Source organism: Nestor notabilis, unplaced genomic scaffold, assembly GCF_000696875.1.
Source record: "Nestor notabilis isolate BGI_N333 unplaced genomic scaffold, ASM69687v1 scaffold25083, whole genome shotgun sequence".
In the NCBI taxonomy this organism is placed as follows: domain Eukaryota; kingdom Metazoa; phylum Chordata; class Aves; order Psittaciformes; family Psittacidae; genus Nestor; species Nestor notabilis.
Genome location: NW_009921059.1, coordinates 22268 through 48727, shown reverse-complemented (window position 1 = coordinate 48727; position 26460 = coordinate 22268). Strand labels below are relative to the sequence as shown.

The following is a 26460-nucleotide window of genomic DNA, read 5'->3' as shown; positions in this document are numbered from 1 at the left end:
ATGATGTTTGCTTCAAAATCCAGTTCTGTGTCCCCTTCTCCATCTATGGAGCAGGCAGATTCCGATGCTCTGGACATCAGCACCAAAGTCCAGCTGTATGGCGTGCTCTGGAAGAGACCCTTTGGGAGGCAGTCGGCCAAATGGTCCAGGAGGTAAGTCACAGTTGCTGAGGGGTGCTCAGGTGAAATACAAAGTCTGAGGGTACTGGGGTAAGTTAGAGCCTGAGTGCTTGGCTCTTCAAGCGCAGCTAGCCAGGCAGAGACTAGGGGTGAAACTTCAGGTATAGCTTCCCTGCTTTTCTGATGCTTTACACACATGGCACCCCACTGTGCTTTTCTTTATCTGCCCAAACCCTGTGCTACATGCACCTCACAGTGGCAATAGGGACTAGTTGCCTTCTCTCGATACTTATCTTATGATAGTTTAATGAGTAAAAGGGTCAGCTCGTATATTTTGTCCCCAAACTGCTTGACTTTATTCACTAGCACTTGTTAAACCTCTTTGAGTCCTTTAGGTATGGGATGGCTAGGCTGAACTGACTGTGCATGTGGGACTGTGTGTGTGTGTGTGTGTGTGTGTGTGTGTGTGTGTGTGTGTGTGTGTGTGTACGGTCTGCTGAGGCTTGTGGACCAGCGTCAGTATTGCTGTGCTGTCTGACAGTGATGGCATGCCTGGAACAGCAAAAGCAGACTCACTTCCCTGGGGAGAAGGTGGCTCTGAATTCTTCCCCATCTGGTGCTAGGGAGTTGTAAGCTGCTGTGTGTTGTCTCTCAGCAGTCAGGAAGTTTGGAGCTAGAAAGCATTTGCTATAACCTTTTACCAAGGATGGACGTATGTTCTGTAACGTTGAAATGATGGGTCGGTTTGAGGTTAAAGTTGGTGTAGTTTGTTCAAATCACTGAATCTCATGGGATAATTTTCTGCTGGCTGTCAGATGATGAGACATGACTGTTTATGGGTGGTACTCACACAGAAACATGGTACAGCTCTTTCTGGAAGTACATGATCCAATGGATTAAGCCTTCCAGCATTCCTGGATAGCAGACTAATGTCACTGCTGATAGACAGAAGACTAGCAGCCGAGAACTTGCATTTTCATGCTACCACTGCCAGAGATACATTTTGTGACCCAGGATTTGTTGTCGTGGTATCTTAAACAGGGATAGCAGTACTTACTCCCCTTTAGCAGTTTGATACCTGCAGATACCTGTGAGAAAAGCAAAGTACTGTTGTTTTCTTCCCCTCCTCACCGTTCCACTGGGGAAAGGCACAAATGAGTCATTAACAAGTGACAGCACAGGAAGCCTGAGCTACTTCTGGACCTGAAAGGCAGTTTTGCAGCCTTGGCAGTAAAGTGCCTCAAGGCTTTTTGGAAGAACAAATTAACCTGCACATGAGCAATGTCTGTCGGCTACCTCTGGTACTTACCTTTTTGCTGCAGGCTGCATAGTCAACACATCAAATCCATTTCTAGTCCTAGCTTTCCCAGTTTTTCTCTGCGTAGTAATGACAGTGCTGTCCAGTCTGAACCTGTGAAGACGGCATAGCCTGAAAAATAGTCAAATGTTGTTTGGGAAGCAGTTTTGTGTTTGTAGCCACCTTTGACTTGTGTGCAGGTTTTATTCTGTACTTCCCCTCACAGTGGCCTTTTTGAGCCAGGACAGAATTTGTGCTGATGCTCCCCACACAGCTCCCAAACATTGATATTTATATGAATTGTGTCTGGAAAACAAGTGGACAGGCTAAAGGAGGGGAAGGTAATTTGCTATGGAGGAGACATTCTTAAAAGGCTTTCTTCTTCCTAATAAAAATTTCTTGCAGGCAAATGGGCTGTCTCTACTCTCTTTGTCATTACTTATTTAGTGCTGTTCTATTCCTAGAAGTCACCTCCATCTTCAGCAAGTGGTAAATATTTTAGTGCTAGCAGGTGGGAAGAGACCATGGGGCAGGAATGATGTGGAAGGTTAGCTGCAAGCACAGCAGCTGGGGGTCCTTGAGACCAGAGGTGGGTCTGTGGGAGATGAACACAGGAGGTCTGTAGGGTTTGGAAGGAAGGGGTTTCTGGAGTAAAACAATTGGAACAGGAGGAACAATAAGTTGGGTTTTTTTACCACAGGAGAGATTTGCTTTGATGTAAAAAGCCTTGCATGTTATTGTAAGTTATTTGTGATGGAGAATAAGGAGCAATTCATTCATTTCCCCACCTATCCCCCATGCCCAGCAAGACACAGCTAGTCAGTGCATTGTTTCATGAAAAGGAGATGTTTCCGACTCCAGTTAAATTACGAGGGAAAAATGGACTATTTCTAGATGCAGTTGAGGATCTGATCTCTGAGCAATGTAGATTTTTGTCCTGATGTCTTGGACTGGACAATAGAACTACTCCCTATCCTAAGGAAAGTCTTTCCAAGCTATGGGAGATAAACTAGCATGTAACAAGAGGATTGACCACATCAGGCCATCGGCCATGAAGATGTGGCTGTTGAGATGTATGATACTTGCTGGCTTGATCCCATTCATCTGGCTGTAGCAGCAGTGCTGCTGGAGACACAGAGAAGAAAAGCGAGTGTTTAAGGGAAAGATGGAGGCTAACTGGCTAATGGATAAAGGAAAAAAGTCCAGGCATGGTGTCCAGTGCTTTGGGAATTGAAATCCCAGGTCTGGGGATTTCACAGCTTTGACCAGTCAAAGCTTGGGTTGCTGCTGGAGTGGCTTTGGAAAGTCATATTCTTGGCACTTGACTTACGGTCCTCCTCTTTCCACCAAACTGCATCCCATTCTTCCTTTGAATTCATAATAAGCTGTTTAGTCTCTTCCCTGCTACAAAAGTTCACTGGTACTGGCATCAGCCTGGCATGAAGTCTGGAATGAAATGCTCTGGATGCTGCATGAATGGGATGCTGTATCTTTGCAGGTAGGAAGTGACACATCCTTCTCTGCTGTGAATAACCCCAGCCCTGTATAGGAATGTCAGGTTCTAAGCTGACTGTCACCATTCAGGTGTGAGACTCGGGGGCTAAGGGGGGCAGTTCCAGGAAGGCGTCTGCTCAGTAGTCAGAGTCAGAGAAGCAAGGTGGAACATCAGGAATTGAAGAGAGTAAAAACCCCCACTAACTATGCTTACACCTCAGAGTAAACCCATCAGAGATGCCAGGTTGCTGCTGGAAGGAGGGAAATGCAGCACAGTTGAGAGAAATCTTCTCTGGGACCAGTCCTGACTGTGGCACTGCAAAGCAGGCACATAACCTGATTTTCCAGCAGAGCGGTTACCAACAGTCGCTAGATGTGGCCACAGGACAGATGGAAAGGATAACGGTTTAGGACTATTTTCTACTCTAACAAAACCTAGAAAGCACACGGCTGCAGAGCAGTGTGTCCGTGAGCAGCACAGGGGCAGCAGGAGCTGCTGAGGCAGTGGCGCTGTGAGTCAAGCTTCCCTCTCATCCTTGTAAACTTCCCACTTGGCTGGTTGCTGTCAGGAAGCATCCACTTCTTCCCGCTCCTTGCCTGGCTGCCTGCCTCTCCAGCTGCCAGGCGCCAGCAGGCAGGCAGGAAAGCCTGGAGCTGTCAGGAGAGGAATAATGAGGGACAGGTACTGCGGTCTCTGAGCTGACACGCTGATAAAGATCATTTGCCCATCGTTTTCCTGAGCTGTCCCTAGGGAGAGAGAACCAGGCTGTTCTAGTAACTGGGATTCGCTGCCTGTGCTCCTGGACTGATGCCCGGAAAACCACCATTGGAAGGAAGGACCAGTGAGACTGCTGCAGTTTTACAATGTAAATACTTAACGGGGGCCGTTGTCACTCCAAACACTTTTACAAAGATTAGCTAATTAATCTTGTTACTCCTCTGTGACACAAAGCAAGCATTTTATCCCCAGACAGCAGGTATCTCTACTTGTATGGGGTTGTTTTGTCTAATCCTGGCGGATCGTACCTCTGGCTTTAGATCCAAGTGACTCAAGACTGTTAGTGCTCCTCTGGTGATTTCAGTTTCATTACACTGTGGTTTCAGTGGTTTCTTGGTGCAGGATCTAGCAACAGGGGATGGGTGACCCAAAGGAGTAGACCATGCATGAATGGCTCTTGTATTGCTTGTGCCGTATGTGGAGTGTGTGTACCAGGTCTTTTCACCTTCGTTGCTGCTCTCTAGGCTTTTTGCTGCTCTGCTTTTAAACATGTTTTTTTGGTTTCTTGTTTGTATTCAGAAAGCTTCCCCTGTCTCTCCGGCACTTCACTTTCTTCTGCTGTTGTGTCTGTGCCTAGTTCAGGTGTGTGTTCAGTGTTTCCTGTCCTAACTGGCTGTATCTCCCCATCCTCCCTTGGTCATCTTTTCCCTTTCTGCTGTTACTCACCTGGCTGCTGCTTCAGTCTTCAACTTGCTCTTGAGTCTTGTAACTCTTCCTCCTTCCTCTTTCACTTCATCCCTCTTTATGTCATGATGCATCAATTTCCTTGTGTTGCTGGATGGACACTTCGTCCTGAAAGTCAAAGTTTTAAAGTGGTGATCTTGGTGGCTTAGGTGTTACCTTCCACATAAGGATAGACAAGGGAATATGATCTGAGCATAAATACAGAGTGTGCATCAGTTAGCTGGATTTTCAGTGTTTTCCTTCATTATTTGCTGTGGGGTTTTGTTGTTATTATTTTTTTTAACTCTCATTTTGTACATTTTCATTCCAAATCCTCACAGATTCTCTCCACATCTGTGAGGCCGGGGATCTAAAAGTTCATTAATCTGCAAGTGGTACATCAATTTTCAGAGATCTGTGCAAGGCTCTGCTCTTGGTTTTGTTTTGGTTTTCCACTGGAGCATACTATGGGGATATCAGGAGCATCGAGTGGACAAATAATAAGTAGCAAACTAAAGCCTGGCTTTCACTGGGGTTAACATTTAGGTTAAAAATCACACACAGTTAAAGACCTTTATGTGTCTTGCAAATGTTTCTCGAGTTTGTTCAGACAGAAAAGACTGTTGGAAGTGATAAACAGAGTTTCTTCATTTTATGTGGTATGTCAATTTTTATACTTTAGTTTTTATACTTTAGTTTGGTTCACTCTGACCAACTGGACCAAGCACAGGCCATTGGCCAGGCATGACTGATCTTAGAAGATGTTATTTCTATATTATTGTGCAGATGAGGTAACATGTGCCTCTAAAAAAGTTAAGTTATCATTGAACTAAGCACTAGAGACAAAGTGAAGATGTAGCTACTAATAAGAAAAATTTTTTATGGGGTTAATGACCAGAAGTGCAAGATAAAATTAAACAGGAAGGCTTCTGCTGCTCATGGAAGTGACGTGGACAGGAGGAACCAGAAACCTGTCTGCTCTGTGGAGGTCTCTCTGACATCTGCCTTGGCCATGGTCAGCTCTGAGCCTGCTGCAGGGGTCACGGCTGCCTTTGCCATGAAGGCAAGTATATCTGAAAATACCAATTCTTGTTTCACACAGAGGTAAGACCACTCTATCAGCACTGAGATATCCCACAGAGATGTGCCTAATGCACATCTACTGGTGCCTCAAAGTTGTGTGAGCAGTTCAGCCCCCACCTCCTCTGGGATGCTCCTTCCCATCACTGGCTACTATCATAAGAAAACCATTCTGGTCCCTGATCTGTGACACTGGCAAGAGATTTTCCATAGAGATTCCCATCAGAGGGAAAGCAGGTTGTGCCCCATGGACAGTCCATCTCCCTGCCCATCTTAGGCACCTCTTAACAATCATACAGAGAGAGTATGGACAGCCACTGCAGGTGGGGTCACACATTGCTTTCTCAGACAAGGGGACTTTACAGGCAGCTCCTCTGGGAGGTGCAGTGGCACATGAGCTTGGGCTGGGAGATGTCCCCGGGATGGAAGGTGAATAGTAAATGCTCCTACAAGTTACCTACTCAGGTAACATGCTGCACAGGGTGCACTGTGAATGAGCACTTTTTCGGTCCTCTACCAACTGGACGAGCTCAGTGCAGAAGGGTGATTTTTACACTGAGTTGTGCTGTTCTGTTTGGAGAGATTTTTCCAGGCTGTGGTCAGGAACAAGGAGTGAGATTAGGCAGTCAACCATGATGTTTTTGGAGTATCAAATGCGAGGACAGTGTGTCCTGCTGATAAAGCAAGCTGGTGGCTTCTCCCCACCTCTGATGTCAACATGAACAGGTATAGATGAGTCGCCAGGGAGAAGAAAAAATTTGGGGCACAGTAATTGTTGTTGGTGTTTGTACATTCTGAATGTGTCTGGATATGAATATGCACATGTTCAATGACTGCCATTCTTAAATGTTTTGGAGCGGGTGCACAATAGGTCCAGAGCTTAAGAGAGCCTTGAGGTTTCTGCAGGCATTCAGAAGCTTTGCTTTGTTCTGTGTCTTTGGTCCCGCTGTGAGCCCATGGCTCATATTTCCATGGCATTTGGTAGTTTTATCTATGCCAGAGCCATGGCAGAAAAGCAAGAGATGGGAGCTGGTGGAAGTGGTAAAGCTTGCCCTTCAGTAATGATAACTATTATTAATAATGAATTATAATTATATATATTATTTTGCTATTGTAATGATAATTCTCCACCAGCTTCCACTTCTTTCTTTTAGTTCCTAAAGAGGAACTAAACTGGTACTAATTGCTGTGCTCATCTGTCCTGGAGGCAGTGCTTGGCTCCATCTGACAGGCCCTCTGGTTCCAGAGAGAACTGGGGTGGGATGGGCATGTGGAGGTATTAGAATTGCTCTTGTGGATCAGACCTCTTGTCCTATAGCCCCTCGCTATCAGTGGCTTTTTTTTTCCCAGAAAGCGCTGCCCAGAGAAGTCTCTTTCAGAGCCCTCCCAGTGGAGGTTTTCTGCCCAGAAGCAGGAGGCTTTCTTGGGGATGTTCTCATTGTTCACAAATTGCTTTATCCTTTCCAGATTCCTCATGAGCTATTGTCCTCAGGACCACATAAAGGTGATTCACACAGCAGTGCTTTGTGCAGTGTCAAAAGACATTTTTTATTAATTTTCAGCTTATGGCCTTTCCCTTTCATTTCAAATCCCTCTTTTCTCATATTAGAAAATATGTACAGAGCAGTGCAACACATTTCCTCTGTCGCTTAATCTTTTGAAACCTCCCTACTAAACTTGTCCCCATTTTTTTCAGCTGTTCTTCAACATTTTTGAGAGCTGCAGAGATTTAGACCAAATTTCAGCGAAGTCACATATCTCTCCCTTCCACCACTGCCTGCAGGGTAAATGCAACCTCAATTTTCAAAGAGAAGAGGGACTCTCCCAAGGGCTTTTTGGACATCCAAATAACCTAAAAGTGGCACTCCTTTAATCATATTTTTGAGGACACACTCCAGCAAATTAGCAACTTAGTTTACAGAAGGTGTGATACTTTGTGGCTACTATAGAGTGTTCATCAGAGCATACCTAAGGCTGAGCAGAACAAGGCACATTAAAATATGATGTGTACGAGGAAAAAACTAATTCAATTTACTTTGTATTTACAAAGGCAAATGACAGAAGAGTTTGCCAGAAGCTCTTATTAAAATAGCTCTAAAATTTGTTTATCCTCCTGAGTGCTCTTCTGGCTCATCTTTTGCCTCGAGAGTTGCTTGAGGATGAGGATCTGTGACTCTCCCTGCCATAAGACTCAGTGTTACAGTGGAAAGACGCCCCTTCTGGCTTATGCCAGGATGGGAGGAAAGAGGGTGGCAGGGAATAGGTTGAAAAAATAAGGTTTTAGTTGCTCTTAGCCCATGTGAAAGACACCCTTAAAAAAAGAAGCAGGTCTCTTCCAAAAGGCTGAATCCAACACATGGGCTAGATAAAGCGTACACAGGTCAGGATGCCAAAAGGTTTTGGCTATGTTTCTGTCTTGGACACAGACCACCAACCCATTCCCCTGTGAGTAAATGGTGCTGTGGTTTGCCTTCAGCACTGCCGTGTGCATGGTGTGGTGAACTGCAAGCACAAAGCACTTGAGCTTGGCACTTGGTGTTAAGCACTAGCTCTTGGCTACAAGCCCAAGCAAGGCACTTCAACTTAGGCATAGATGGAAACAGTAAACTCTTCTGCTCAGAAAGCAGCCTTAGTTAGAAGGTGATTTTCTTGTGCTGTGAACCATGACTTCCATTCTAGCAGCATTTATTTCCTTTCTGTCTTAAAGGTTCTTCATCATTAAAGAAAGTTTCCTGCTCTACTATGCTGAAAGTGAGAAGAAGAGTTTTGAAAGCAATAAATACTTCAATATCCACCCCAAGGTGAGCAGAGTTTGCATGGGAAAGGGGGTCATTCTCTTTCTAGTTTCCTCCCTGCTCCACAGGCCCGGCAAGTGGTGAGTCACAGATCCAGGGAAGCCTTAAAAAAATGTAAGAATCATGTCAGTACCTCATCAGGCTCCTCAATGATTCAGCATGACTTCAATGGGTTCTTTACTAGTAGCAGATGTATTCCCTTGTTTCCCTGATCGACTAATCTCGTGGCTACGAGAAGCCAGTGGTGGGGCTAACAGCTTTGATTGCTGCTTGTTCCTAACCTGCCCTTGCACTCACAAGCAGTCACAGCCAGCCCCTGCTAACCTCAGCCCTGAGCAGCAGTCTGTAGTCACTGGAGACTGATAAAGCACATGTGCTCAGAAGTGTTGATTTCACTCAGCCTGGTTAGGCACAGCAGGGCACCCATCCATCCCCACACATCATGTGTCTCCACATGTTGACCTACTGGTGGTGACTGTAATGGATGCACAGCTTCTCTCATGGTATCACACTGTGAATCTGCAACAATTGGCCTTGTTGGGCGATTACCTCCTCCTTGATAAGAGCTCCCACTTCCATGTCCTAACTAGCAGCCTTCCCTCCAGCTTAATGCAGGAGAGCCATCTTTACCCCTGTTCAGATACTACTTGGAAGTCTCCTGGGAGTGGTGGGAGTCCCTCTGATTTTCAGGAACTGTGTGTATTGTCCTTCCTGGGATAGCCAAGGCAGGGCAGGGGCCCACAGGTGGCCAAGGGTGAAAGTTCTGCTCTTGGTTAGTTAATAACTATACTTGATTTTGCTGACTGATTGGAGCACTCTGGTTTACCCCCAGGGTGTCATACCCTTGGGAGGCTGCGTCGTGGAGCCCAAAGAAGAGCCCAACATGCCTTATGCCATAAAGATCTCTCATGAAGACTTCCATGTAAGTAGACTTCTTTCCTTCTCAAAAAAACCCATAAACACCACAAAATACGTTATTGCTGATGAGCAGAGCTGAATTGGCAGCTCTCCCACCTCACCAAGGTATCCTACCCTCTCTGGGCAGACTACCCTGAAAGAGGGTGGCTTAGCATCCCAAGTCCCTTCAAAGCTTTGCCGCTGCTCCTGTCTTGACAATCAACAAGGAAACTTGCTCTTTCTGACAGCAGGTCTTACGATAATAGTCGACCAGTAGACAGATATTCAGGAGCCCTAGAGCTCACGTTGCCCTATCATTTTACTCTTGCCATGACCGCTTTCCACGTACATCTCCTTCCAATGTGTTGTAGGCGTGGGTTAAGTTTGCTCCCATGTGATGCCTCCCAGGGAGGTGGAAGCCTGTGGTGGGCCCTTCTCCCGCTGTGCTAGCTGCGTCCAGTTCGTGCCCTGAGTGTGCAAAGGTGTGTAAGGCACCAGCCTCTCTAATCCAGGTTTTTTTCCCCTCCCCTCCCCTCTTCTAGGGTAACATTGTTCTAGCAGCCGAATCAGAGTTTGAGCAGGCTCAGTGGCTGGAGATGCTACAGGAGTCTGGAAAAGTGTAAGCTTCTTTCTATTCCTTATTCTCTTTGACCTGCTCTGTAGATGTGTAAGGGATAAAGAGGAAGAAGCCTGACTAGAAGGACCACGGGGAGGCAGTAATGCTCCCTTAGACTAGCCAGACCTCCACTTACCTCCTGGACCCATTCTTTCTTTCACCAGAATGCTCTAAAACTGACACAAAGCTTCCTGCCTGGGGGAGGTATACAGGTATGCAGGATGGCTCTTTGCTGACAACCCTGGGCTGTCATCTGTGACACACTGATATACCGAGTGGCATCTGCTATCCCTCTCTCTTGCTCAGAGAGGTTGGAGCTCTCCTGAACCATTCTGTGTGGGAAGCAAGGTCCAAGGGCTTGACAAAGGTGTGGGTCAGAAAACCTCCCTGCGCTGCAGGTGTTTGAATTTGAGGTAAGAGCAGAACAGGCAAGGTGCAAAGCTTGTGAGCAGCTGTGTGTGTGGCTCTACACCTTGCTGGTGAGCAGGAACCTCACGTCCCTGTTCTCCTGAGCTATAGTGGTCATGCTGAGATGTCAGTAACGGCCATGAAGCAACTGTGTGACCATGGGTGTGCATTCCTTCTGCTCAGATCCTCGTGTGCTCAGGCCATGCAGCAGCAGGATTTGGCCTCTCAAGACAGTTTAATTCTGAAATGTGGAGGCAGGCTAAGTCCCACGGAGGAGTGTTAGCAAAGCACTTCCAGCCCACCTACAGGGATGAGAGGGTCTGATTGCCGTGCATGTACAACACTGAGTTCATAGTCCACTGAGAATGCTAGAGAGATCTGCAGTTCGTTGGCCACCAGTTCTGCAATCCCTCAGTGCCAGGGAGCCTGGCAGTGCAATGAGCAGCTGTCCTGCAAAACCAAAGCAGGCTCTTCCTAAATCTCAACAGATGCAGGAGGAAGTAACACTTAAACAGGGACTTGACTTTCCCAAGGCACTCAGAAACTTGCAGGGTCTGTAGAGCAGAGCCTACTGTTCAGCTATGAGGCTTGAAGCAACAAGAACTTTGCTCTGCCCCTCCTGGTTGCATTATAATGTGTGTATCTGGTCTCTTGTGACTGTAGGGGCAAAAGCCACTCTTTCAGGCGTGTTTAACTTGTAATAGCAGTGTATGCATGCATGTGTGCATGGCAAAGGTAGTATCTCAGTTAATTCCAATGTTCCGAGGCTGAAAATGCTCATTTGTAATTAACACAGTGTTATGGCGGATCAGCCCAAGACAAGCTCTGCGCTGCTGCAGTGAGCCTGGCTTTGGTGCTGGACCATGGTACTGTGTGAACTGTAACACAAAGCTGTCCTTTAAAGCTTCATGGGAGCATGTGCCCCATGGGACACAAGACCCAAGGCAGAGGTCTGTCACCCGCTCAACATGAGCAGGCTTGGCCACTGCAGAGGAGGAGGGACACAGACTTAGCCCTAGAGCAATTTTGAGTTGTCTCTTTGATAGCACAGGTCTCTACTTGCCTTCACCAATGTTAAACTCAACTGTTGCTAACGGCAGTAATTTGGGTGCCAAATTAGTCTTTCAGGAGCATATAGGAGGGAAGGAACATGGCTGCATAGCTCAGGAGGGGGGTCTCACAAGCAAGTCGTGTGTGCCTGCTTATTTTACAGAGCCAGCATTTTGTCTAGTCCTTGCTTCAGTATTCCAGCACTAGTGCATAAAACAAAGAGCTAGACAGTGGCTTCTGTCATACAGCAGACCACCTGCACCCAGCTGACAATCTGCCCAAGACACCCAGTTCCCTCCCCTCTCTGCTTCTGTTCTTGCATCAAAGGAGGAGAGCAGTGCAGCTCCAGTGCCTGCCTAATCGGTGCTGATGATAGCCTGCACGTGAGGAAAAGCACAGATTATGTGATTTACATTAGCAGGGTCAGGCTGGGAGCTAAGCAGCAGCGAGAAAGGCACAGCATGGGCCAGTAAATTGATCTGCAATGAATAGGAAAGCTAAAAGGACACAGCTGAGATCTTCTAGGCAACCTGTTTTAGTGCCCTGCTGTTCCTAGGTGGAGACTGTAATGCCAATGGCACTGCAGCACTTAATTTATCATCCTGCTCCCTCATTATAAAACCAACCAAAGAAAGGAAAAAAACAACAACACTAAAGAAAGCAAAACCTCAAAAAACCCCCCGAAGTCCATAGACTGAGATTTTGTTAAATAGGGGAAAGAAGAAAAAATGAACATAGGATGAGGAGCACCCCTTTCCTCCCTCCTTTGTTCCCATTTTTGTCTGCTGCCTCTTTACATCTCGGGCTGGGTGGGGGGTGTGTGTGTGTGTGTGCCTGCACAGCTGCCTATTACCTCCACCATCACGGTCTGCTCAATGATGCCTTCAGCTCTTCACTCCTTTCCCAACCTCCTGGTTTGATAGGGAAACCCCTTACTCAGTGCGCAGAGGAGCTGACGGTCTCTTCACCCTTCTAACATGGTGTGCTTGGACCTGCCATGCTTGCCAGATGCCGAAGCCCTGGCACGTAAGTGGGCAAAGGGGAAAAACCAAACCAAAACAGGTAACAGTACACATGCCCTGTGGAACAGGAAGTGTTAAGTGTCTCAAAAAAACCTGGCTGTGGATGCTCTTGAGAAAGGTAAAATGCAGGCAAAGCTAGAGAGATGTTCCCAGTGCTGCAAAAGGACTGGGATAGATGATATTTGAGCTGAAGAGCAAATGGAGCTACTATACAGCTTTGGGGTGTATTTTTTGAGAAGTACATTATAGGAGTGTTTTCTACTTGTCCCAGGAACCTTCCTGACCCTGTGCTTCCCAGTACTTTAAGCAATGTGGCTTTTTCTGATGGAAACTCACTTGGTAGGAAATACAAGATTAAAAAAAAAAAGGCACTTGCTCTCCCCTCAGTTGAAGTCAGGGCCTGAACCTCCCTGCGGCTGCGGCTACACACTGGTGCTGCTTCCAGCAGATAAAAGGAATAAAAGCTTAAATGCTACACAGTGATATGAGTGCATCTTCTGAGTTATACAGCAGTGGATGTAGTAACCTTTGAGTTACAGACACGGAAACAGCTTGTTAGGCTGGGGAAGGGAGGTCACACTGAAAAAGTGAATCTAATAACAGACACCTTAGAGGCTACAGCTGTTTTGGAAGTAATCATAAAATAAGCTCTGTCATTCTCCCCACCCCACTCTTGCGATGTTTGCTCTTAGTTTCTCTGGGGTTAGATTCATCCTGTATTACAGAACATTAGTGGAAAAACACATTCACACTCTCATGTTCTCACTCAAGATGAAGATGTCTACCTGTGGGCAAAACATCACCTTTTTAATTAGCATTCTAATATCTTCTGCACTTCAGAATATCCTAGATGCTCATTAGCCGAAAAGAAACCCAGCTGTCTGCAAAAAGAACAAGGCAGTGCTTGGGCTGCTGGAGCTGTGAGCTGCATAGTCCCTGGGGTGATGTGTTTTTAGTGTAATTGTCTGGTTTTTGTAAGAGATGAAGTACAGGTTGCCTTGACACTGCTTTATAAGAGGTTGCCAACCTAACAGCTTCTGAAAAACTACAATTTCAAATGGCTCACAAAGAGGCCTGGTATGGGAATGCTTAACGGGTATTTAATATTAATAAGCTCCCTTGGGATTTAACAATGATGGCAGAATTTCTGGGCAGCAATTGCTGTTCCTGTATGTATGTCTATATAAATAGATTGGGATGAATTTTATATACGCATTTTATGTGTTTAGGTATTTTGTTTTCTAATGGAACATTAATAGTGAGCAGCGAACTCCATTTCTGGTTCTGTTTTTGGTCTGTGTGTCCTTGTCCTTGGTATTTAATGTCTATTAAAGCCTTCCCTGTCCATCAGCTCAATCAGTAATGGGCATCTGCTCCACAGGCCTTTTTTTGCAGCTTAGTTTCCTAATGTGCTGAAGAGACTTTAAGATCCTCTGGCCAAAAGTCCTACAATAACCCAGGGTACTATTTGAATATGCCTGCTTCCTTTAACTCTCCCTACTTACCAGCAGCTTGTCAGGCTTTTGTCTCAGTCAGGTTCTTCATTGGTTTTACAGGGACAGGCACTTAACTCACGGCCCAGGGGCCTAGACACCAAATCCTGGTGGCTTACAAGTTTAACAGGCAGGGGAGGGATTGATTGGTTCCAGGATGGATGATGGATACCTGAGAGGCTGAAGGTAGAAGGCTGTGCGAAGGAGTCAATAAATGGTTAATGTTTGAAGATGAGGAGAGGCTATAGCAGCAAAATATTGGAAAGGTTGCCGAAGACAATGTCACTGGCAGTGGGAAGTTGGTTGAGTTAAAAGCTGAAATCTGGTTCTTAAGTCTGCTGGAATCCAGTTAATGGGTTCCAGGTACATTCTGTTGCAGTTGGAGGCTGTGCATATGCTGGGTTGGTCTAGAGAGCCCTTAAGCCTAAGCTCAGTGTAGAAATCTCCAAAGCACTTGGAAAAAACCCCAACAATTTGAATAGCTGTGCAGCACTGACATATACCTCTGTATTAAAAAAATAAAACAAAAAATGGGGAAAAAAAATTGAATTTCAGGGAAACGTCTCCAATTTATTTGTGGGGAAAATTTAAATAATCACTGTCCCAACTGATGAGAGTCTGTATGTTTGAATTCCTTGGTAGATTGCTAGGCTGAGTCCCCTGCCTTGCTCTGTGGGACCCTTAGCTCTCTTACATTGTCTGCTTTGTATCTGCTCTCCCTAGGACCTGGAAGAATGCTCAGCTGGGAGAAGCCATGATTGAGAGCCTGGAAGCACAAGGACTGCAGCTGGCCAAGGAGAAACAGGAGTATTTAGGTAGGGAACTCTGACTTCCAAAAGCCATAAATCCAAAAATAGCCGTTTTGCTTTCCTGGGGTTGTCAGCATGGTCAAGCCAAGGATCTACAGGTTGCCTTGTACTGCTTTTCAGTAGTCAGCAGCTGAAATTCAGGTTTGAAGGGAGTCAAAACAAGAAAATGTTAAGCTAGGATCTGGACATCTGTGTGGAGTGTGAAAGGAAGAACGTGCTTTGGCCAGCACAGTGCAGTCCTGCAGCTCCTGACGGTTGGATTGCACAAATATTTGCTGCCCCTGGGAAGTTTGGATGTGCTGATTTCAGCTGCTCACCAGAAAAAGAGCCAATACCTTTGTGTACCTGAATCACACAGGACCGGTATTTCTGAGGCTAATCACAGCTTTTCATCCGTGAGTTTGTCTCCTCTAGCTGTTTGGAGTTTTTTTTGTTCTTACTCGGTCTTTGCATTTGCTCACACTGTTTATATTGGAAGGGGGAGCTTTTGCATAGGCTTGTTTGAGGTGTCTAATAACAGTTGGTAATTTGCCATTGCTCTCTCCATGGGCAGTGGAGAGAGAGCAGTTGCTTCAGATGAACATAGAATAATTTAGGTCTAAAGAGGTTATCTGGAGGTTATCTAGTCCAATCCCCTACTCAGAAACCAGCCTCTGGATGGCAGTACCTTGGGTGCTCTGACTGCCTTGGGAGGTCCAGCTGTCTCTTCTCCACATTGCCTATAGCAAGAGCCAAGGGAGAGCAGCCTTTTTAACCCAGATGCCTTCTAAGTTAGACCATTCCCCAAGGTGTAAGAACCCTTCTGACCTGGGGGCTCCTGGTCACATGTGTGAGCACAGTGACTTGTCTCTGCTTTAAACTGACAGTCATCTGCTATAAACAAGCTTTAAACAAGCTAGCAGCAACTTTGGGTGCTTCAGGTTGGTGATGCCTTGAGCAGGGACTTGTGGTAACTACTTCTAATCATCAAGCCACTGGAGGGATATTGAAAAACCTTCTGCATTTCTGCATCCATGCTGATCAGGGGTGATCTCGGTATGTAGTCTCACATATAAGAGTGATCATAATTCAAATATCAAGGCATGTTTGTTCTGGCCATCTAAATGCCATTCACACATGTGAGCTGATGGACGGTCTCATATATGAGGCAGGCAGGGAGGAGTGGTTCCACACCTGACAAAGGGATAACAGAGAGTGCTGTGCAGAGGACCTGGAAAGAAAGGAGGAAAAGTAGAAATGGGAAAGTTTTGTCAAAACATTATTTTACAAACACCAAAGCAGACTAAAGAGCCTAAGAGACTAAAGGGTGCCACAGTACAAGACAAGGCAAGGTTATGGAGGTAAAGAGGAGTGCACGTTCTGTGGCAAACAGGAGGTAATTTGGAATATAAAATACATATTTCACTGGGTTCTTTGGTCCACGACAAGAACATTCAGAGCTGGTCAGTTGTCACAGTTGATTACTTTCTCTTGACAGCAACTATTTATTCCTATGTAACTGCTGAGGCTTCTGCCTCATTAACCTTACCTTCAATGATCTGTGTCCATCCTGTAGTTAAGCTTTGAGGTCAGGTGCTGCTCCTGGCAACAGGTCAAGATTCTCTGGTAGAGGCAAACACTGTTCCAGGAAATTCCTTGAATCCCCCAAGTTACCTCCCACCTGCCCCCCACACAGCTGTAAGCATGATTAAGAACTGCCCAAGCAGGTTAGAGCATAGGTGCATCGGGTCACAGTGTAAGGATCAGAGCAGAGTCTCAGGTGGCCATGTGTCCTCAGTAGACAAGAGAATCTGATGTTGAGGGGAACTATTATTAACAGGAATAGTTAAGAATGGTTAAGAAGTTTTGTGGCTGAGTTAGGGGATTGATTTCTGGGCTTGGCTGGGACATCCCAAGGTCACAACAAGGAGCTTGCAGTGGTGCCTAGGTGCCTGAAGGAGAGGGTGATGGGCCAGGAGGGTAGGAAAGGGGCACAGAGCTGCAGGAGAACTGACTGTCTCTGTGCAGTGGTGGGTGACTCTGTGCACCCACTTCCTGTGCATTTGCTTCCTTATGTGAGAAGCCAAGATAAGAATATTTTCCTGACTCGGAGGACTGCAGAGGTTAGTTCATTAATGCTCTTTAAGAACATTGAGAGGAAACCTTAGGAGTACACAGCAATATGGTTGCTTAATTTATTAAGTTGTTTGGCAAACTGGAAATTACAGAGCATCCCATTACTGTCATCTCAGCCTTTGGATTCTCCCACAGATAAACACAGAGCAATAGGGAACACTGCATTTTCAAGCCTCAGTCAGTGTTTCATGCTCATAAATATCCCCGGGATATAAATTGCTTTTCTCTGCATTTGGCCTTTGTGTGTATGTTTGCAGATAAGCTAATGGAAGAAACAGAAGAGCTGTGTCTGCAGAGGGAGCAAAAAGAGGTGAGTGTTCATCACAAGCCAATTTTCTTCAACTTCCATGTGGCAGTACTGAGAGTTGTTGGTTTGAAGGCATATCAGGGTTCAGGGAGGGAAGCTTTGGAGCCACAAAAAGTCTCCAGCCAACCTCTGGGTCCTGTGGATAAAGAAAGGAGTAAGAGCTATGCCATGAGATCAGTTCTGGAGGTGTATCCCTGCTCCCCTTCCCAGGCACTTTCCATGCAGTGTTCTTGTGATTTATCTCTCCAGGAGGACAAGGGAGGAAGATTACATTAAATTAATATTCTCTGGATTGAATTATACACTTGGTTTTTGACAGGTTCAAGACAACTGTGGCAATCAACTTGTCTGTGTCCACAGTTAGAAAGCAAATGAACAGACCTGACACTGTTCTAGTGTAGAGGTACTATTGTGAGAAACAAGCAGCAGCAAAAAGCAGCATCATTTGTTCTCTGGACACAGAAGAGATGGGGAGAATAATAAACATTGCACTGAGGAAAACTCAAGAGAGCACTCCCTTAGATGTGACTATTATATCATAATTAATCAAGTTTATTTTTTTCCCAAACTATTCCTAACTTGCATTTGCTTAATATAATAAAAGCAGTTCATTTTCATGTTTATACCACATCTATACCAGTTTTTATAGCACTATCATAAAGTTACTGCATGATAGCTTTGAACATGGTTGTCCTATTACATGATAGGAAAACCTGCATGGATGTAGACCACCACACTGCGATCTTGCAAACTCTCTTTTCCAGTTAATCCAAAATGACTGCCACCCTTTTTAGCAAAAGACAGCAGTGCTGACCTGGGCTTCTCAGGCCTATGTTTCTGGAGGGATAAAGTCCAAAGGTGGCTTGGACACTCCTCTGGGGCCAAGCTACTTCAGCGTTTGCAGGGAGACATCCCTTTCTGGAGAGGTAGCCTGCTGCCAACTCACAGCCATAGGGAGGGAAATACCGCTGTTTAAAGGCCCTGGAGCAAATCTCTGCTTTTACAAAGCCATGCATGGTATCTTTGTTGTCCATAAACAGCAGATGGTGCCAGGTTAGTTTGAAGGAGTTTGGTACTGGTGAAGGAATGAATATATAGCTCACTGAGCTGTGGTGGTTTGACCTGCTGTGAGCCTGAAGGCTTCAGAGCAGTATGCTGGGAAAGCAGTTTGAACCATGTACCTGCATCACGGAGCAAGAGTCTTATTATGGATTTACCTGGTGTCAGTGCTGTTTTGTGACCTTCCTGGGCCTGCAGCAGGAGCTCTGCCTAGCAGCTAAGGCTTCAAGGGGACCTGGCCAGGACCCTCACTGTACTTTGACCCTGTGTCCCTTCGTCTGCAGTAGGTCTCAGTAAAGTTGCTTCCTAGACTAGGGTAAGAGACTGTTTCACTGATTGAGGATAGATTGTGGAATTTGGTGCTCTTTAAGCGTGATTTCAGTAGCACTAAGATAGTGATGGGCTGATTAAACTGTACAAAGCTGTAACTGTGCAGTTTGTGTTTTCCTGTTCCAGTGGGGATGGGAAGCAAGGCTGAGATAATAGAAATATCACACTTCAGGCACTGCAGTGCTGGGGTTGTCCTGTCCAGGCTTTCTCTACCTGCATGTGTGGGTGCCTGGAAATGGTACATGCATGTTGAGTCCAGCTTTCCCAGGGGGCTTTGGACCTTCTGTATTTTGCAGCAGAGCTGATCTGTGCAGGGAGCATGTCTGGGATTTCCAGGAGCCTGGAAACCTGTCAGGGACTTCTGGATATATGGAAATCCTCATCCAACCTTCAATCCTTTCTAACTGTCCCTGGACAAAAGGGTGGTGGAATCAGACACCCTGTGGCTTTGCATAGCTCAGGGTAAATGCCACAGGCATTGGTAACAGGGAAGCCTTCCCTAATTTTACGTATGTCAGCAGAGTACATTCCTTGCCTTCTCTTTCTGTGCAGGAACTCGAGCGTCTGAACCAGGTCCTGGAAGCAGAGAAGCACCAGTTTGAAGAGGTAGTACGGGAGCTGCGGCTGGAGCAGGAGCAGATCAGACGGTAAGGTGGAAGCAGCACAGGGCAGGAACAGGACGTAAACTCCCACACTGGGCAGAAGTGCTGCTGCGATGGTGAATTCTAACACAATGTAAAATCCTGCTTAGCTTCATTTTGCGTTCAGGGCTCCAGCACCTTTGTTTTCAGAGGATTCAACATGGACAAACCCCAGATTAGTCAGGGTAGCATGGCATTGTACAGGTCCTATAGGATTTCAGAGAGGCAATTAGTTTGATTGACTGACCAGCCATGTGGGCTCCAGACACCTGAATCTGGTTTTCCACCTTCAGCTGGATGAAGTTGCCTCACCAAGAATAATTTTGTCATTTTAAGAGTTACACTAGGCAAAATATGTGAATGTATTTAGAAAGGGAAGGATCCAAGTGCTTTGCCCTGAGTGTTTGAAAGGGTATGATTTGCCATTGCCCTCTTATTTCCTTTTTTTTCCCCTAAATAACATCTCAGAAAAGCCAGTGTAAATTTGCAATGCAGTTTTGTTTTCATAGACCTATACCTGCCTAGATATGACTCCTCTGTCTGAGCCATTCCCATTGCAACCTGGAGGCACAGTAAAGTTCTGGGAGGCCCACAGTGTGTTCAAGCTGTGATGCTTCCTGGCAAGCTTCTGACTCTTCGGGGCTGCCTGTATCAACTGCTGGTCAGGGGTCCTGCACTAAGAGAACCACAGCTTGTGTTGTCTGAGCGTGGTCTGTGGGGCTAGTGTTCCCCTGCAATAGCTGTCACCCTTTTTGCTTCTTTAGGGAGCTTGAGCTCACAGCCCGCTCCCTTAAAGGAGTGGAGGAAGAAAAGAAAGAGTTGCGAAGCCTGACACAGTCCTTACAGAAAACCCTAGAGGTGAGTGACCGCTTCTCCTCTCCGAGTGACAGCATTTTGGGGATGATCCATAAGAACTGACCAGGGCTGAAAGCAATGCTGTCCTGTGGAATGAATCTAACATGTGCTAGTGCCAGGGTTAAGTCCTGTGTGGATGAACAGATTCATTTGGTAGCTGATATGAAAGCCAAAATACCCTGCAGAAAAGGATTAGAAGTGACACAGAGCCCAAGAGTACCAAGTGACATGATGCAGGACAATAACCTCAAATTGCAGCTTGGGAAGCTCAGGTTGAACAGTAGGGAGAGACTTTCCACCATACAGGGAGGCAGGTGGTGGGAGAGGCTGAAGAACCTACGTGTGGGTAGGTTTTCACCACTTGGCTGCAGAAAGGCACAGCTGACCATATCTTGCTGTGTTGACATGCCAGTTCTGAACAGGAGGCTGGACAAGAGCCTACGGGATGGTCCCTTCCAGCCAACATGGCTATAACTCTGTGACAGTGTTCTGATATACATATCTATATATACACACACATATACATTTTTTTTAAACTACAACTCTCCAAGTCCTGGTGGAATTTGGAGCAGCAGACATTCCTTGTTCACAGAAGGGAGCATGGTTCCCAGGGAGCTGTGTACCACATGGGAATTTAGGCAACAGTGTTGATGCATTAAACTCTTTCTGTACTTGGTATCACTCTTGGTGGAAACTGGCTTTTCTAAATGTATATTGTTTATGAAATTTCCAAACAGTTGGCCCTTTGAAGCCCCAAAAGCTCATGTCAGATCATGCAAGTTTGTTCAAAAATCTGTTGCTGATGTTCCTTTGAGCTCATCTTGTTGCTCACAGTTATGGGTAAGAAGGAACTGGAAAGCTAGGGAAGGACCATTCAAGCCCTCTTTGCCCACCAGCCTGAACACCTTACAGGAAAACAGCATGATATGTCCTAGAAGTACCATGCAGGGGATGCCTCTAGTTAACACTGAGGAGCAAGGTGAGGAGGGAAGGCAGGGACGCTGCCTGCACCAGTGATGCACTAGGGAAGCACAAGGCTCCAGTTCCTCAGCTGGGTCCTTACTAGCAGATTGTGACAAAGGAGCCTGCCAGTTCTCACCCCCTTCCGTAGCAAAGGCTATGGTGAGCACTTGTTCCTCATAAGAGAGGTCCAAAATGAAAACCAGATTTTGTTATTACTGTTGTTAACCTGAATGACACATGTGGATATACCGATGGAGGGACTCGATAGGGAGACGCCAGGCAGGAACAGGAGCAGAAATGTTAGACTTGGCTGACACTCACAACCTCTGCCCTTCTTCAAGGAGCTATCCGTAGAAAAGCAGCAAATGCTGGAGATGCTGGAAGAAAATGAGAGCCAGCTCCCACCTCCAACCTGCCCCAGGAAGGAGCAAAACCCCATCTGGGGACTGCACTGCAGTCTGCAACAGATTGAAGAGAAGATGCAGCAACTTCTGGAAGAGAAAATCTTGGCAGAGAAGAGGTGAAGTGGTGATCTTATGGTGGAGCCACAGACAGGGATGTGGGACAAGATACAATTCAATGTGAAGAGGGTGGTGGGAAAAGAGGTAATTTTATCCCTTGCAGGTGGGAGGCAATCAGAAAGGGAATATTTCCAGGCTGAAAATTAGGATCACATCAAAACTGTTTCCCTGTTTATCCTGACCTGCAGAGAAGCGAAATTCTTTATAATTTCCATGCTTGGGTGCAGTAAAGGGAAGAGGACAGTTGTGCCCTGCTCAGGCTTAGGGCTGCCGAATGTCGTGACTTTTCAGTTGTCAGCACAAGACAAGTGTGGAAGCTTGTCTGGTTCCCATGGGAGGAGTTCAGGTTATAAACACTTCAGATGAGACAGAGCGAGGCAGAGCACCTGGACTCCTTGTTGCAGCTTGGGCCTGCTCCTTCAAATCAGGACTTAGGCACATGAATCCATCTGGTGTTCATGGACTTGTCCATAAGAAGTGTTTAGTGCTCCTGGACCTTGTCTAGGGGTTGAGAATGTTCCATTCAGGAACTTTACAGACTGCCCAAAGAAGTGGTGAATGCTCCATCCCCGGCGGTGTTCAAGGCCAGGTTGGACAGAGCCTTGGGCAACGTGGTTTAGTGTGAGGTGTCCCTGCCCATGGCAGGGGAGTTGGAACTAGATGGTCTTAAGGTCCCTTTCAACCCAAGCCAGTCTATGATTCTATAATGCTATGAACTGTCCACCCGGCTTTCTTCAACAATGCCTGTTTTATTGAAATGAAACACAAACAGTGCTCCTGTTAGCACCTCTTTGCTCAGGGCAGCCAGGTAGTTAAGCATGCCCCATCCCAATATTAAGCCCCTTCTTTCCTGCGAGTTGTGCTGGGGTGGGAATGGCCATCTTCCTTTGCTCTGCCGTGCCCCAGGATGAAGGAGAATGAGGAGCGGTCTCGAGCACTGGAGGAGGAGCGGGAGTTTTACTCTTCCCAGTCGCAAGCACTGCAGAACTCACTCACAGAGCTGACTGCAGAGAAGCAGCAGACAGAGCGAGACCTCAAGGTATCCCCTGAGCATGCTGCATACTGCTGTTCCTGGGCCTAGAGTTCTCTCAGTTTCCCTTCCAGTTCATCCCCTATCAAGTGGGAAACTTGGTTTTCTGCTGCTTTCATTTTGTGGTCACTAACCTTCACTTGCTATGCTTCATATCATGGTAACATGTGAAGTTGCCATGTTGTATCTATGTAGCACTACTGTTTATTTTCTCATTTCGAGGCCTGATTAACCCATTCAGTAAAAGTTTTTCCATTTGCTACTGTTAAAGCATCATCTCAAGATGGAGGGAAGGAAAAATAAGTAAAAGAGGAAAGTAGACACAATCTAAAACAAATATTATTTCAAACAAATGCTTATATGGACATTGCAGAACTGAGCAGAAACCCCCCCTCCTCACTTGTGTTCAGAGAATCAGTCTTAAAATTTGTAAATCTTCGGGAACATCTGCATGAACTTGGTTTTGAAAGCAGAGGAATGCAGGTGAGGTACCAGTATTTATTATCCCAGTAGTGAAAGATACCTTAATTTATACAAAGGTAATTGGACAAAGTATGCTATTATATTTTAATCTAAATAATGTAAAGATTATACTTATTATTGGCTGTTTGACACTCAACCTCCTTCTACAAATATTTTGTCCAAAAAACCCTCTAATTCTTCTTTTTCCTGCACCTCCAAGACTTTGTTTTCCTGTAACCTTCCATTTGGCCAAATTAAAGTTATGTTGACCTAAACTGTATTAGTTATTCTCATTTGCTAAGTTACTACTGATAAAATCCTTTATTTCTAAATTTTCACGTGTGTTGTTTCTGAAACTAAGTACTGCACACCCCTTTGTGGGAATTGATTGCCTTTATCTCAAGTCCAACTCAGCTGGAAAGATGTCCTCTTGTTCCTCCTCAGCTGCAAGTACTTGAATTCACATGTTGAAGTTCCACATACAATGAGAGGGAAGCTATGAAAATGAAGGAGTAAAGGAGAATTACTAGAATAATGTGTATTTCAATTTCAGATTCTGTTTGAAGACATGAGGAACAACTTTTATGTTGCCTTACAATATTTCTATTGGTTTTCCTGACTGTTTTCATCTGCTGGGTGGGTTCCTCACAGACCTTGTGCGTTAGCAGGGTGGTTAGTGAGACACAAACTGTTTTTCAGCAATGCTCACTCTCTTCCACAGGCTGAGGTGAAGGTGCGCATGGATCTGGAGAAGAGACTGAGGGAAGCTGAGGAAGCACTGCAGAGCTTGGAGCAAGGCTTAAATTCCCTGGATTGCAACAAGGAGAAAGAGGAGAAGATGAAAGCAGATGTCAGTAACTTGAGAAGTAAGTCAGTCATCCATCATCCTACTGATCAGCAAGGTTTGAGAGGAAATATTTCTGCCCATCTTCCCAGACACAAAAAGAACTTTCCAAGTTAGCAAAGCTGCACATAATGTGTGCTTCCAACTCCTTGTACCTCAACCACATCTCCTTTTTGAGAAGCCAGGACATGCTAAGCAGGCATTTGGTGTTTTGCCCTCAAAAGAGGGCAAAATTATCCCAGCCTTCCCTGTTGGGTGGAAGACAAACCTAGGGGCAGAGATGAGCAAATGCTTTCCAAAATGTCAAACAGGAAAACTGTGGCAGAACTGTAAAGACCGACTAGGTCTGATTCCCCTCAAGATAATATTTTCTCAGCCTAGGTTATGGGAACATCATCAGTCTAAGGGGGACAGTGGTTGCTGTAGCAATGTGCTGGTAGGTGACCCAGCAGGTGAAGTTTGGATCCTTACTCATAGCTAAAACACAGCATCAGCCCAGCACTGCTGTGCTGAGATGACTGCAGTCCACAGGTCAGGTGTAAGGCTCCTCACAGCTTATCTCTTTCTTTGCCTCTTTGTTTTGTTTATTTTTTTTTTGTAAGATGAGGCATTATCCTAGAATCTGGCTTGAGTCAGGTTTGGGAATTGACACTAGCAGCTTCAATTGTGCTGAAGTCCTGCTTGTTTTCCATCCTCAAGTATAGTGCAGGGGAAGGCTGTTATGAAAATCACGTATATGTGCTTCGTTTCAGTAAAAGGTGGATATAATGGGCCAATATAAAAGTCAAAAAGCCCTTTGGCATTCTGAGCACTATTAAACACACAAGTATAAATACATGTATAAGTAGTTTATATACAATATTTATAATTTATATTTGTAAATAAAATAAGTATTACTCAGTAGTTTCTACATCACTTTTCTAAACCGAGACAAAAGGGCATGATTCTGAACTTCATTGCACTAGCTCAGAGCCATGGTAAAGAAAACAGAGCTAAAGAGGATGTGTTGAGCTCAACATTCAGCTTGAGCTGAACTACCTGCCCAGGGCATAAATGAGTAACCTCTGGCACTGAATGTCTCCTGACACTCATTTCCAATCTTAGGTTTTGGGGGATGTTTTCTTCAAAAGAGTAAAAAAGTACCGATAAGCAAAACACCAGAGAAAGTGAGGGACTAGAAATGTCCTAATGTCAGTCCCACCACAGATTGCCTCAGTCCTTCCAAGTGATTCCTGTAGCTCTGGTCTTTCATGTAAGAGTTGGGATGCATCAGTGCATGAGCCCTCTGAACAGCAAGGGATCAGTGACAGGTCTGGAAGCAGACTGCAAGACTAGAATGGCAGAAGATACACCAGTTAGACCATACAAGGGGAAATGGACCAGGAAAAGCAGCTTCTGTGGCAGATCAGGACAGAAAAACATTGTCAGAGTTTGAATATGGGGCTTTGCAAGGAGCCTGTAATGTGTGTATGTACGTGTCAGAATTTGCTATACTATTAAGAAATCCCTGGCCACATATGCCAACACTTCCCTTTCTGTAGTTAGACTTGCCTGGTTTCAGAATTACTTCAAAGAAAGGATGATGAGCAGAGCTTCAGACCCCTCTGCTGCAAGAGAGTTGAAGTTTTATCATAATATCAGAGGTTTTGGGCGGTTGAATCATGAGCCGGTTTTGGAATGATTGATGGGGAATGGATAGTTGCAGTTCTTGCTAGAATTTGAGTATGCACTTGTTTGGGACTGGAGGTTTTTGTCACTAACTTGTTCATTCTGATGATATTCTGGAGCTTCATGAACTGTTGTTCATGGGAGGTGTTGAACATCATTGCCTGGCTCAGCCCATCAGCATTAGTAGTCTCTCATGACTGGTTCATTGCTTGAAGTGTCTCTCCCATCACTGCTCACAGTGATGTCTTCTCCTCTCCACAGGGTTCTTCGAAGAGTGCATCCGCAATGCTGAGCTGGAGGCCAAGATGCCCGTGATCATGAAGAACTCTGTGTACATCCATAAGGCTGCCACTCGTCGCATAAAGAGCTGTCGCTTCCACCGCCGGAGAGCCAGTGCTTCATGGAATGACTGTAGGTTTTGGGCAGCTTCTTACTCTATATCCTGCAGGAGCAGATATGTGCAGATGGGGCTGATAGAGCAGTAAGGTCATGTGGTTCGTATTTCATATTCCCTAGTAATAGCATGGAGCTACAAAGAAACTTGGAGCTCCCTTACCCAGAGAGCAGGCAGTGAGTCTGCATACTGATTGCCTGTCTCTTCATGTATACTGAAAGGTAACTGCTGTGATGGTCCCGGGCCCCTAAAAAACCATACTGAAAGTCAGCTTCATCTGGGTGCTTAGTCATAGACTGATCTAGGTTGGGACACCTGGACATTGTCCAATCCAGTGCTCAGAGGTTAGATCAGGTTCTATGTAGAACCCTGAATAAGACACAGCTGTAAAAAAGGAAAGTGTGCTTCCATGCTGTCAGCATTTTCCTCCTCTGAAAACAGTACAGTGAAGCTGACTGCAATGGTTAGCTTATCCTTTGCTAGGTTCTCAGTCATGTGGATCGCATGGCTTCTGTGCTCTAGTGAAGCTTTGTCTCCAGTTTGTGCTCCTGATGACGGTGCTGACCTTTCTGTGCTGCTCTTGTTTCAGTGAAGCAGTCCCAGTCCTTCATCTTCTCACATGCAGAAGCTGAAAACATTGAGGAGCTGAAAGAAGCAGCCAAAAGACTGAGCCGGGACCAGCACTTCAGGGAAACTCTCTATCAAATCGTGAGGTCACAAAAGGATACTGCTTCAGGGGATGAAAAGTGA

General features: G+C 45.7%; 1 protein-coding gene across 1 annotated transcript; it reads left to right on the top strand.

The window, feature by feature from the left end:
* Positions 1-26460, top strand: PLEKHD1 (pleckstrin homology domain containing, family D (with coiled-coil domains) member 1). The gene is made up of 13 exons (XM_010010982.1): positions 1-152; positions 8139-8232; positions 9059-9148; positions 9666-9742; positions 14436-14527; positions 16894-16946; positions 18885-18979; positions 19738-19831; positions 21133-21311; positions 22219-22351; positions 23526-23670; positions 25578-25727; positions 26300-26460. Exons 1-13 carry the CDS (start codon positions 1-3, stop codon positions 26458-26460), a joined length of 1515 nt encoding a protein of 504 aa, XP_010009284.1.